The 13,663-nt window shown below is 40.5% G+C and overlaps 1 protein-coding gene across 1 annotated transcript in view; it reads right to left on the reverse strand.

The window, feature by feature from the left end:
• Positions 1 to 13,663, reverse strand: part of Phlpp2 (PH domain and leucine rich repeat protein phosphatase 2) — a 66,390-nt gene that overhangs the window by 27,561 nt on the left and 25,166 nt on the right. The window contains exons 5-7 of the mRNA XM_090357325.1: positions 9,783 to 9,908; positions 8,892 to 9,046; positions 524 to 670 (exon numbers count right to left, since the gene is read on the reverse strand). Of these exons, the coding sequence (XP_090213451.1) occupies positions 524 to 670; positions 8,892 to 9,046; positions 9,783 to 9,908 (428 nt within the window). The remainder of the gene's footprint in view (positions 1 to 523; positions 671 to 8,891; positions 9,047 to 9,782; positions 9,909 to 13,663) is intronic.

Here is a 13,663-nt window from a genome sequence, read left to right on the forward strand (position 1 = left end):
TAGACATCCTAACTCTAAACCCACAGACACAGATGGTTTCAATATAATATCCAAGGATGGGTTCTTTGATGTTAAAGAGTCAGAAAGCCGGATATGGTGGCTCACATCTGTAATCCTAGCTACTCAGGAGGCTGAGATCTGAGAACTGTCGTTCAAAGCCAGCCCAGACACTAAAGTCCTTATTAAGTGTGTGAGACTCTTATCTCCAGTTAACCACCAGAAAACTGGAAGTGGTGCTGTGGCTCCAAGGGGTAGGGTGGTAGCCTTGAGCTGAAGAGCTCAGGGACAATGCCCAGGTCCAGAGTTCAGGTTCTACTACCACCGACAAAAAAAAAATTCAGGGCCTCTGATACTGCTATTGACATGGAGATTTCAGGTATCAAAACTACTGTGGACTGGAATCCTAATAATTACATGATTTAGTTCACTGCCAAATCTTAGGATACTACCTTCACTTCAAATGACTGATAAGTTCCTTATATCCAAGGGAAATGAAGAATCTAGTAAAAAGTCGGACACTTACTTTAGAAGACTGCCAATATGACTTGGCAGGTCATAAAATCCATTACAGGAAAGGTTGAGCTCAGTCAGAGTAGAAATCTCACATAATGATACAGGAAACAACCCAAGTTTATTATGAGATAAATTCAGGCTCTTCAGCTGAGAAAATCTAAAAAGAAAAAGAAAAAGTGTGTACTAGGTTTCAAATGATCTATTTTTTTAATTTAATTTTTGATAATTTAAGACAAGGTCTTGCTATTGTTGTGCCAAGATTGTCTCATGTTCTGGGAATGACCCTCCCCCTTGTTCAGGGCCCATGTACTTGAACCCCAGGTGGTAACAGCTTGGTGCTCAGTGGTTAAACACCTGAGCTCTGATTCGACCAGTGGTTTGAATTATCAAATAGCCAATCAGGTAATTGTAATTCCCCTATAAAAGCTGTGTAAAGTTCTTGCTCAGGACCTCTCAGCGTTGCCGGCTACAGGTACGCAGAGGTCCAAGTCTAGACTCATAAATAAACGACCCTTGCTTTTTAGCTTTGACTGTGGCCTCTGGTGGTCTTTTTGGGGTTCTAGGGATTCGGGTACAACATTTGGTGCATGGGCCGGGAACCCCCAAGCCCACTCAGACGCCTAGTCAACGGGTCGTGGAAAAACCGCGGTAAATAGGCTGGCTTTGTTTGTCTCTGTGTATTATGGTTTATCTGATAATCTGTTAATCTGGGTTGCCTATAGGTTCTGTATCTTGGTCAACAAAGAATCCTGGCGACGTGCTATAGAATTGTTCACGGGGCCAGTGGGAGACGTCCCCTGCGCCCTTCTGGGGAACTATTGTCAGGACGGCCGTGCTGCAACCATCCCTCTGTTTGATAGTCCCACTCAGGCTGTGTTGGGCAACTGCTGTTAGGACGATCATGCTGTGACCGCCCCTCTGTCTAACAGTTCCCTTCTGGTTATCGCATGTGTATGTTTCTGTTGTTTGTCTAGTTTCTCTTTCAGTTTGGGTGCTGCTCCCTGCCGAGATGGGTCAGGCTCAGAATACCCTCTTGCCCCCAGAGGGCACCTCCAGCCTCCCCATAATTCGGAAGGTTAGGGAGAAAATTTTCTTACCAGGATGATCTGGCCACCCTGATCAAATTCCTTACTGTTAACCTAGACTTGGTCTTGCAACATTTTAAAGAGAAAATTTGGGGTCTCTGCTTCTATGTTATGTTTTTGTCTTGTCTGGTACCAGCCCTAAATGTTTTGTTAGATGTTTTTATGGGTTCTTGGTTTTTGTATCCTTGTCACTAAGACAATTGGTGGCAGGACACAGGCATCAGTCTTGGTTCCCCCAGGACTGAGATGTTACTCTTGCCCCCTAATAGGTAGGATGGCCTTGGCGGGCCAGCTGCCAGAGAATGGAAGTCTTCATGGAGAGGCGCCCCTGGAGAGTTTTTCAGGGCCCCAGGTGTCTTCCTCACTTTGACTGCTGCCAGGCATGCCATCAAAATTTGGGGGTACTTAAAGGTTTCTACTTTTATCTTGCTTTTTAAGGTATTTCTAGGTCTCGGGCCTGGTATGGCCGCTCCCGTGTGGCAGCAGTTGTAACAAGCTAAAGTACCTTGTAAAAGAACTTAGTTCTCACCTGCAAGAGTAAGATTGGCAAAACTCTTAAAACAAACTTCCAGAAAATGTACAGCTGACACTAATTTTGCACGCTTTAAACGTAATTGGGTAGAGCTGTTTAATATTGTATCTTGTTTAGCCCAGAGGTATTAGGGAATTTGGCTATTTCCTTGAGTTAAAAGTTTTAGAGATTTAAATGTGAATTTGTTTATCGATGTCACCTGTCTGTAGAAATCTGAGACTTTTGGTGCACTCTTGCATTTATGATAAATGGGACTACAACATGGCAGAAGGTAGAGGCAGGCTATGGGTTTATCACCAGACTCTAATGGCGGGTCTCCGGGCTGCTGCTCGCAAGCCCACTAATTTGGCTAAGGTGTATTCAGTTTTTCAAGGTAAAGCAGAAACTCCCTCTTGAGTATTTAGAGAGATTAATGGAAGCCTTTAGACGGTTCACCCCAATGGACCCCGAGGCCCCTGAAAATCAGGCAGCTGTAGTCATGTCCTTTTGTTAACCAGGCGGCTTCAGATATTAAGAGGAAGCTACCGAAATTGGATACTTTTTCCTTCTAGGTCCTCTAAGATTTACTCAGGATTGCTCGCTCAGTTTTTAATAATAGAGATGCCCCAGAGGAGAAACAGCTGAGAGCAACAGAGAATGACTATGTCAGCTAAATAATGTAAGGAGAAATCGGCAAAATTTAGGGGCAAGGCAGCAAGGGGACAAGCCAGGAGCCTATTGGGAGGTTGACTTTATGAGTCAAGGCTTCCCCACAAAAAGGCAAACTGCACAGATAGTGGCCAAGAAGTCTGGCCCAAGCTGAGGTACCTGTACAAGATGGAACCACCTCTGGTGCCTCATCACTATAGACCAGGTGATTGGGTACTCGTGAAACCACGATGGAAAGGACCCTTTCAGGTCACCCTGACAACACCCACCGCCCTCAAAGTAGACAGAGTAGCTTCTTGGATCCATTACACCCATGCCAAGCCAGTGGACCCATTTCCAGACTTCATAGAACCCTCAGTGGAGACAACTTGGAAGACTGATTGGACCAAAAGTAGCCAGTTAAAAATAGTTACGCCGCCAAAATCAATAGTTATGGGCAGTATCTGGACAGGGACTTTGTGTGGGTAAATACTCATAGTTGTGCATTTCCACCTAATGGTGTTAAAACGGGAAAGGGAGCAAAGTGAAGGAATTTTTTCCCTCGGTTTTCCCTCCTGTCTCATGTTCTGGGGCTGACCCTCCCCCTTGTTCAGGGTCCATGTACTTGAACCCCAGGTGGTAACAGCTTGGTGCTCAGTGGTTAGACACCTGAGCTGATTCGACCAGTGGTTTGAGTTATCAAATAGCCAATCAGGTAATTGTAATTCCCCTATAAAAGCTGTGTAAAGTTCTTGCTCAGGACCTCTCAGCATTGCCGGCTACGGGTACGCGGAGGTCCGAGTCTAGACTCATAAATAAACCACCCTTGCTTTTTAGCTTTGACTGTGGCCTCTGGTGGTCTTTTCAGGGTTCTAGGAATTTGGGTACAACACTATGTAACTGAGGCTGGCTCTGAACTGGCAATCCTCTTGATAACACTTTCTGAATGTTGGGATTTCAGGCTTGTGCTACTACACCCAGCTAAAGAATTATTTTATATGACCAACATAGCATTTGTCCCCAAAATAGGTACTGAACAATCAGTAAGTGCCAAATACCATGTAGCATAGAGAATGCTAAGATGACTAAGCTAAGTTTACACTACCAGAAAAACAGGTCAAATGTGACTGTTTTCTTCTCCCTAAAAAGACAAAATACTGAATGATATTCATGCTGGTATAATTCTTTTCTGTCAAGCAATGACCCAAATACATTTGAAAACTTTTCTGTTATTAAATTCCTAGATGTAATATATAAAAGTCATAAAAATTAATCAACTTATAGAAAGAGAACTAGCTAAGAAATATGTACGTCAAATAAGAACTGCTTTTATTCATATTGAAATTATATCGACTTACATGTCCAATGAAACTGGGCCTGAACCATGTTTGTTATAACACTTTACTGTAAAACCTGAGTTGGCATTTAACATGAAATAGTAACTTTCAGTTACTTACCCAGCAATGGTATGGTCATAAAATGAATCCAGAGTCTTTCTGGGCTATGAGATCATTATAGTTGTTATACAGGTATAAAATAGCAAGGCTGCCAGGTGAGGTGGCTCATGCCTGCAATCCTAGCTACTCAGGAGGCTGAGATCTGAGGATCAAGGTTCAAAGCCAGCCCGGGCACAAAAGGACCCGAGACTCTTTATCTCCAATTAACCTCTAGAAAATGGGAAGTGGGGCTTGGCTCAGGGGTAGGACGGTAGCCTTGAGCTGAAGAGCTCAGGGATATGAGGTCTTTGTCTGTTGTATGGTTAGTGAAGATCTTCTCCCACTCTGTAGACTTTCTAGTTAGTTTACTAGCTATGTCCTTTGCCATACAGAAGCTCTGGAGTTTAATGCAGTCCCACTTATCCAGACTTTCTCTGATTTGTTGTGTTTCTGGGTCCTTATTAAAGTTTTGACCTATGCCAAGGAGACCTAGTGTATCTCCTATTCCTTCTTGTAAAGTTTTCAGGGTATCTTTTTCCTCCAGGTCTTTGATCCAATTGGAGTTAATCCTGGTACAGGGTGACAAAGAAGGGTCCAACTTTAGTTTTCTGCAGGTGCTTAACCAGTTCTGCCAGCACTTGTTGAAGAGGCTGTCTTTCTTCCATTCTATTTTTTTGGCTCCCTTGTCAAAGATTAGATGGCATAGGTCTGTGGTTTAATATCTGGGTCCTCAGTTCTATTCCATTGGTCCTCAGACCTGTTCTTGTATCAATACCAAGATGTTTTGGTTACTATAGCTCTGTAATAGTCTAAAATTTAGTATTGAAATTCCTCCTGCGCTATTCTTTCTGCTAAGAATTGTTTTTGCTACATGGGGTCTTTTATTATTCCATAGGAAATTTTGGATTGCCTCTTCTATTTCTTTAAAGAATGACATTGGGATATTTAGGGGTATTGCATTGAATTTGTAGATAGCCCTTGGCAAGATTGCCATTTCTACAACGTTAATTTTTCCAATCCAGGAAGCATGGAAGGTTTTTCTATTTACTCAGTTCTGCTTTAATTTCCTTTTCCAGGGTTTTAAAGTTTTCATCAAAAAGGTCCTTTATAGGGCTGGGAGTTTGGCCTAGTGGTAGAGTACTTGCCTAGCATGCACGAAGACCCAGGTTCGATTCCTTGGTACCACATACATAGAAAAAAGCCAGCAGTGGTGCTGAGGCTCAAGTGGTAGAGTGCTAACCTTGAAAAATCCAAGGACAGTGCTCAGGCCCTGAGCCCAAGCCTCACAACTGGCAAAAAAAAAAAAAAAAAGGTCCTTTATATTCTTAGTTAATTCCTAGGTACTTTGTTTTCTTTGAGGCTATTGCAAAAGTAGTTGCTTTCCTGATTGCTGCCTCGTTCCTCTCATTGTTGGCATATAGGAAGGCAGTTGATTTTTGAGGGTTAATTTTATACCCTGCAACAACAGTTAAAAAAATAGTTTTGGAGTGATTCAATCTCCAAAGAAACAACTATCCCATTAAAGATGGGCCAAGGACTTAGAGAGTCTTCTCTGAAGTAGAAATAAGAATGGACTATAGACACATGAAGAAATGCTCAACATCTCTGGCCATAAAAGAAATGCAAATCAAAACAACTCTTAAGATTCCACCTCACTCCAGTTAGAATGGCCATGATCAAGAAATCTAATAACAGACGCTGGCAGGAGGGATCACTAATACACTGCTGGTGGGAGTGCAAACTCATTCGACCATTATGAAAGGCAGTATGGTGGGTGGTTCCTCAAAAGAGTAAACACAGAGATCCACTGTGACTCAGCAATTCCACTACTTGGCATTTACCCAATCGTCCAGAAACAAGGACATACTAAATCCCCTAGCACAACGATGTTCACTGCAGCACTATTTACCATAGCAAAGATATGGAACCAACCCAGTTGATGAGTGGATCAACAAGATGTGTTATTTATACACAATGGAATTCTATGCTGCTGTCAGAAAGAATGACATTGCACCATTTGTAAAGAAATGTAAACATTTAGAAAAAATAAGTGAAGTAAGCCAGACTCAAAGGAACATAGGCTCAATGGTTTCCCTCATTTGTCAGAATCAGTAGAAACTTGGACTCTCCTAGCAGAGATTTACAATAGGGCAAAACCTAGATACATAAGGCCATATAGGATGACGCTAAATGAAAGGACCTCCAGAAGCCATGTAATGAGTGATTGTTGTCTTTAATGTGCTATGTTATCTCTCATCTCTTTTGCTGTCCCTTGGTTATCTCATGTCGTTACAGTATTTTACCTTGTTACCTGATATGATGTATATATGTTTATTTGATTATTTGAAATAGGACAGGAAGGGAGGGAAAACAAGATGAGATGTGGGGTGGGGGGAAGGAAATGAGGACCAAAACATGAGAAAGGGCATCAATGTTTGTGAAGTAATGCACCTTCTATCTGGTGAATATAATGTAACCCTTCTATTAATTACAATAAAAAATATATGAAAAAAAGAGCTCAGGGATGCTCCCAGGCCAAGTTCAATCCCCATGACCAAAACAAAAATACAATTAAAAAAATGGCAAGGCTAAGGTGTTATTTTCTATAACAATGATATGCAGCCTGCTTCTGAATTTTTTTTTGTCAGTTGTGAGGCTTGAACACTGTCCCTGAGCTCTTAGGCTCAAGGCTACTGCCCTACCTATGGAGCCACAATGCCACTTCAGGTTTTTTTAGTGGTTAATTGGAGAAAAGAGTCTCATGTTCTTTAGTGCCCAGGTTGGCTTAAACCGAGATCCTCGGTTCTCTGCTTCCAGATTTTGAGTCCTTGGTACCTGACTTTAAAACTCTAAGTTTTAACTTCTGATTTCTAGTTGACTTAGCCTTAACTACTGATTATTTGTTTGAATTGAATCTTTCACTTCAAAATTTTGGACCCAGTCTTCTTACTGGATTAACTCTATCTTCATATCAACTGAAAAGGGGAAAACAGAAGCTGACTTCCTTATTAGTATATAACTCACTTTTTTAATTTTTTGCCTAACCTGAGGCTTTAACTCTGAGCACTGTCCTTGGGATTTCTCAAGGCTAAAACTCTACCACTTGAGTTACAGCACCACTTCCAACTTTTTTTTTTATATATGTGGTACCGAGGAATCATACCCAGGTCTTTGTGCATGCTAGGCAAGCACTCTACCACTAGGCCAAACTCCCAGCCCCATCACTTTCTTTTTTATATACAAATATTACTAAAGTAAATATCTTACTAAGTGTTGGATTATTGTTAAAAAAAAACAAACTTTTAAGCCACGGGAGGTGGCTCATGCCTGAAATTCTAGCTATTCAGGAGGCTAATGTCTGAGAATTGTGGTTCAAAGCCAGCCTGGACACTAAAGAATGTGAGACTCTTACCTCCAATTAATCACTAGAAGATCTCAGGGACAACGCCCAGGCCCAGAGTTCAAACCCCATGACTCACAAGAAAGAAAAAAAAATTAAAATAACTTCAGATGGGATTTTTTAAAAAATGGAATGTTCTGGGAATGACTCTGGAAATATAAGATGAAAAGGAAATACATAAAATATGTCACTTCAATGTACATTATCATTTAAATCACCATGTAATTTTAACTACTTTGAATGCTTTAATTTCCAAATTTTCCTTTCCCCACACAGGCAGCTCAGACAATTATAATGCCACATATTTATTCATGGGCATTTAACTGGAGGAATGATGTAGGATGAGGGGAAGGTATAAATTGTGGCATACATTCTAACAAATAAGATTGAAAAAGTATGTAGACCATAATCCTGTAGGGATGAAATGGTTCCTCTATTAGAAGAGAAAGATTTCATAGGTAACAAAAGACACAATAGTTGGAAGTAACAGGTACAAAAGAAAATTTCCTTACCAGGACATCTGACATTGAACTAATCTGGAGGTTGATCTGAGGATCATGGTTTGAAGCCAGCCCGAGCAGAAAAGGCTATGAGATTCTTTTCTCCAATTAATCACAGAAAAAGCTGGCAGTGATGCTATGGCTGAAATGGTAGCCTAGCCTTAAGCAAAATGGAGCTCAGGGACAGCACCCAAGCCCAGAATTTGAGTCCCAAGATTGACAAAATAGTAATTATATATATATATATATATATATATACACACACACATATTTTTTTTACTTCTTCAAAAGGTATAGCAAATTTAGTATATAATGGTAAATGCTATAGTTTGGGTATGGTTCATCTCCCACAGTTTCATATGCTAGAATCTTACTCCTCTGGGATGGTAGGACTAAGAAATGAAGGACCTTTAAGAGATCAGGCCTATCAGAAATAGGCCATTTTGAGGTGTTGCCCTCAAAAGACATTAATGCTGAGCTCATAGAGGAAGTTAGTTTCCCCAAAATGGGTTGTTCTACACCAGCAGCCTAATCCTGAATCTGTGACTTCTCATTTTATATTCTATCTCTCCTTCTACCATGAAATAATTTAGGTGAAGAAGCCCAATCAAGGCTGAAATGATGGGGCTGTCTGAAATTGGACTTAAATGTCTTTATACATTATTTAGCCTCCAGCATTTTGTTAGAAAAATAGAAAATAGATTGATATAGTAAATATAATAATTATAGTTCATAAAGATATGAAGCACTAAGAAACTGATTGCAACTTTTTTTCAATATACTGGTCTTAAAACATACTTATAGAGTGTGTCGAGGCCCCCTGGTCTTTCTAACTGCATGAAGTTGTGTCGCAAGTTGAGGTAGGTGATATCTTGACTGTAAAAGAGATGTTCAGGAATCTCCTCAAGGCTGTAACATGAGAGATCCACTGTACTGATTCGCTGAGACACCACCTAAATAAGATCAAAACGATTAGCCTTCTGAGCTAGTACTGAGTATCTTTCATCTAGCACATCAGACAGAATGGTACTCACACACACACATATACACACAAAAAATCATAAGCCACCTAAAAAACAAAGGTATAAATAAAAGATAAAAGAACTGCACATCACATAAAGATGAAACATTAGCATGTTATCATGTTCATAGTCTTACAAGGAAGAATGTTGAGATGGTTCAAAATAACTGCATAAATCTTCAAAAGAGAGCCAGGAGTGTGGCCTAGTGGCAGAGTGCTCACCTAGCATGCAGGAAGCCCTGGGCTTGATTCCTCACATCTTTTCACATGGTACTCTCTTTCAAAGTTTTTTTGTTTTTTGCTTTTCTTTTGTCAGTTCTAGGGCTTGAACTCAAGGCCTGAACACTATCCTTGGGCTTTCTCAAGGCTAGCACTCTACCTTCTAGCCACAGCACCACTTCTGGCTTTTTCTCTATGTGTGGTACCCAGTAATTGAATCCGGGTCTTCATGCATGGTAGGCAAGCATTCTACCAGTATGCCAAAATCCCAGCCCAAGATATAATCTTTTATAACCACACTGGCTCTGCTACTTATTTCCACAGTTTCTTCATTTGTTGTAAGAATAATATTAGTCTTTCAAACGTTTATCCTCAGTTTTACAATTCATTTCTATTATGCTTCTGCATCTTTATCTCCTTACCAGGACATCTGACAGTGTATTAATTACCTTAGATGCTTGCCGGTGCCACCTCTGGTACTCAGCTAAAGTCTCAAAGCTGACATGATAGGTCTGAGCTTGGGCTCCTGCCGAGCTGAATGCAAGGGAATACTGTCGGCGTTTTACTTCTTCTATCTGAAGAAGGGAGAAACCAAAACAATTGACTAGAAATCTTCAAAAAGCAAAAAGAAATCTAGATGCCAGTGGCTCACGCCTGTAATCCTAAATGCTTAGGAGGGTGAGATCTGAGGATTGCAGTTCAAAGCCAGCCAAGGCAGGAAAATCTGTGAGACTCTTATCTCCAGTTAATTGCCAGAAAACTGGAAGTAGAACTGCACATTAAAGTAGTAGAGTGATAACCTTGAGCAAAAGAGCTCAGGGACAATGCCTAGGCTATGAGTTCAAGTCCAATGACCAACCCCTCCCCTCCAAAAAACAAGCAAAAGTGAACAACATGACAAATTATGTTTGTTTGCTTTTATTTATAAAAGATCTAAATAGGGCCAGGAGTTTGGCCTAGTGGTAGAGTTCTTGCCTAGCATGCACTAAGATCCAGGTTCGATTTCTTGGTACCACATACATAGAAAAGAAAGTCGGAAGTGGTGCTGTGGCTCAAGTGGTAGAATGCAAGCCTTGAGAAAGTCCAAGGACAGTGCTTAGCCCTGAGTTCAAGCCCCAGGACTGGCAAAAAAAAAAGATCTGAATAGGCATTTCTCCAAAGAACACAGGGACACGTATTTGGCCAGTAAGCACATGAAATGATGATCCATTTCAATGACCATCAGGAAAATATTATTATATAATAATAGTAATTATTATATAATAAATATTGGCAAAGATGGAGACACTGGAACCCTTATACGCTGCTGGTGAAATTGGAAAAGGGTGTAACCATCTTGAAAAACAATTTGTCCTGGAATCCATGTACACTGTTGGTGAAATTAGAAAAGGGTGTAACCACCTTGAAAAACAGTTTGTCAGTTCTTAAAAGTATCAAACATAAAAATGGGGGGAAAAAAAGATCAAACATACCCACTATGGCCAGTAATTCCACTCCTATACTTATATCCAAGAAAATCGAAAACACCTATTGCACAAAAACTTTCATATGACTATCATAACAGCATTATCTATAATAGCCATAAAGTAGAAACAAAAGCTAGCATATCCATATAACAGAATATTATTTGACCATAAATAGGATCAAAGAGTATTGATACATGCTCCCATGGTAAACATTATCTCAGGTGAGAGGTCTCAGTTACAAAGAACCATGTAATTATGATTCCATTTATATAAAATGTCTAGTGCTGGTAAATTGATGGTCAGAAGGTACACTAGTAGTTGCTTGGGACTTGGAGGAACTGAAAGGATGACAAAGGGTGCAGGATTTCTTGGTCATAAAAAGATTCTAAAAATGACTGTGGTGATAGTTGTACAAATATGAAAATTTAAGGGACTGTACCCCCACACATTATGGCCTGTGTGCTCACCCACTTGTATATACACACTTGCTCTCAAGCTCCTACTCTCTCCCTTCTCATGCTCCCCTCACCCTGCTGCCTCTAGCCATCTGCCAATGAGTCACACTCTAAGAAACCCAGAGTAAACAATGATCCCATCAGCAAAACTTGCTATGTTACCAACAGCAAAGGAGCATATCTCTTGTTCTCAAGAGTTCCAAGTGAGGAGGCCAGGCACAAGTATACACACTCCTTACTGCGAGGATCTTTATCAAACCCTCTAAAGAGGCCACTGAAACCTCTTTCACAAGGTTAAGAGATAAACCTCCCCAAGCCCTATTTTCGGAGTGGTGGTAGAGATTCAAGGCACAAAACTGATATTCATAGAAATATAGATAGATATGGAGGTATAGGCCTAGCTCTCAGGAGGTTGAAGAAGAAAAAAACCACTCATTTAAAGCCGGCTTGAGCTACATAGCAAGATTCTATCTCAAAATCAAAACAAACCAAAAGTCCAAGAAGCTCTTCTTCAAACTATAACAATACAACACACATTGCCGTGAAGAAGATGAACTCTTTTTATAGTCATGAAATCACTTATATCTTTGGCATCTTCCTTTAATATTGTCATAACTACTGAATCTTGGCAGATAAGCTGAAAATTTACAAGTTATAATTGTAAATCATTACTTTTCTAGTGCCAACTAAAGAGTGCACCAAATGACAGAAACACAAAATACTTTGGACCAAAATTCACACTGAAATGGTTCATTAAAATTAAGTACGTTTCATGGCATTCAGTTGTAACTTTCACAACACAATAATTTTTTATGAAATAAATCACTGCCATTGAATAAGTCTATGTCAAAATAAAAGATCTTATTGAAATGAAGAACAGATAATGTTCTGAAATAACCTTTTCACTACTATAGAATATTTCAAAGAAGCCAGGCACCGGTGGCTCACACCTGTAATCCTAGCTATTCAGGAGGCTGAGATTTGAGGAATTGAGGTTCAAAGCCAGTCTGAGCATGAAAGTTCATGAGACACATCAAAATTAACCACCAGAAAACCAGAAGTGGTGCCGTGGCTCAAAGTGTAGAGCACTAGACTTAAGCTGAAGAACTCAGGGACAGCACCAAGGCCCACAACTGAAAAAAAAAAAAAAAGAATGTTTCAAAGAGAAAGCATAAAGAATCCTCCAACACCAAATACAGAGAAATGTTTGTGAATATCCCAGGAAAACTGTTTGATTTCCCTATAATTTTGCATCCCATATTGACACGATAATGCTATATATGAATATATAACTAAAATTACTAACTATTCATAACTAAATGCGTTTCCACCATTTGCAGTAAGTTTCTTTATCTCTAATAATGCTTTTCCCATTAAAAGATTTTGAGGAAACCAGTGCTCTGGTGGCTCACATCTGTAATCCTAGCTAATCAGGAGGCTGAGACCTCATGGTTTGAAGCCAGCCTAAGCAGGAAAATTCGTGACACTCTTATCTACAACTAAGCACCAAAAAGAACCAGAAGCAGAGCTGTGGCTCAAATGGTAAAATGTTAGCCTTCAGCAAAATTGCTCAAGAGCAGTGCCCAAGCCCTGAATCCAAGCCCCAGTATTGGTTCTGGAGCTTAGACTCACACTCACACACTTTCTCATTCTCTCTCTCTCTCACACACACACACATACACACAAACACACACACACACAATATTTTGGGGTGCTATGCTCTCTCACACACAAATGATATTTTGGGGAGCTAGTGGATATTTGGGGGAGCTAGTGGTTCATTCTCTCTCTCAACACACACACACACACACACACACACACACACACACACACACACAATACTTTGGAGAGCTAGTGGCTCACACCTATAGTCCTAATTATTTGGAAAGCTGAGACTTGGAAAACATCAGTTCAAAGGCAACCCAGAAAGAAAAGTGCACAAGACTCCATCTCTAATTAACAAACAAAAAGGCAGATTCACAGAAAAAGCTGAAAATGATGCTTCGGCTCAAGTGGTAGAGCACTAGCCTTAAGAAAGCCCAAAGAGGGCCAGGAGTTTGGCCTAGTAGTAGGGTGCTTGCCTAGCATGCACAAAGACCTTGGTTCGATTAATTGGTACCACATACATAGGTGGGGAAAAAGCCAGAAGTGGTGCTCAAGTGGTAGAGCTCTAGCCTTGAGGAAAGCCAAGGATAATGCTCAGGCCCTAAGCCCAAGCCCAGGACTGGCAAACAAACAAACAAAAGCCCAAGGACAGTGCCCAGGCCCTGAGTTCAAACCCCAAGACTGGCAAAAAAAAAAAAATCCTGAACAATTTGGGGCCAGGAGTTTTGCCTAGTGGTAGAGTGCTTGCCTAGCATGCATAAAGATCAGGGTTTGATTCCTCAGTACCACATATATAGAAAAAGC

The sequence above is a fragment of the Megascapheus bottae genome, chromosome 24, assembly GCF_031878675.1.
Source record: "Megascapheus bottae isolate mThoBot1 chromosome 24, mThoBot2.hap1, whole genome shotgun sequence".
Lineage (NCBI taxonomy): Eukaryota > Metazoa > Chordata > Mammalia > Rodentia > Geomyidae > Megascapheus > Megascapheus bottae.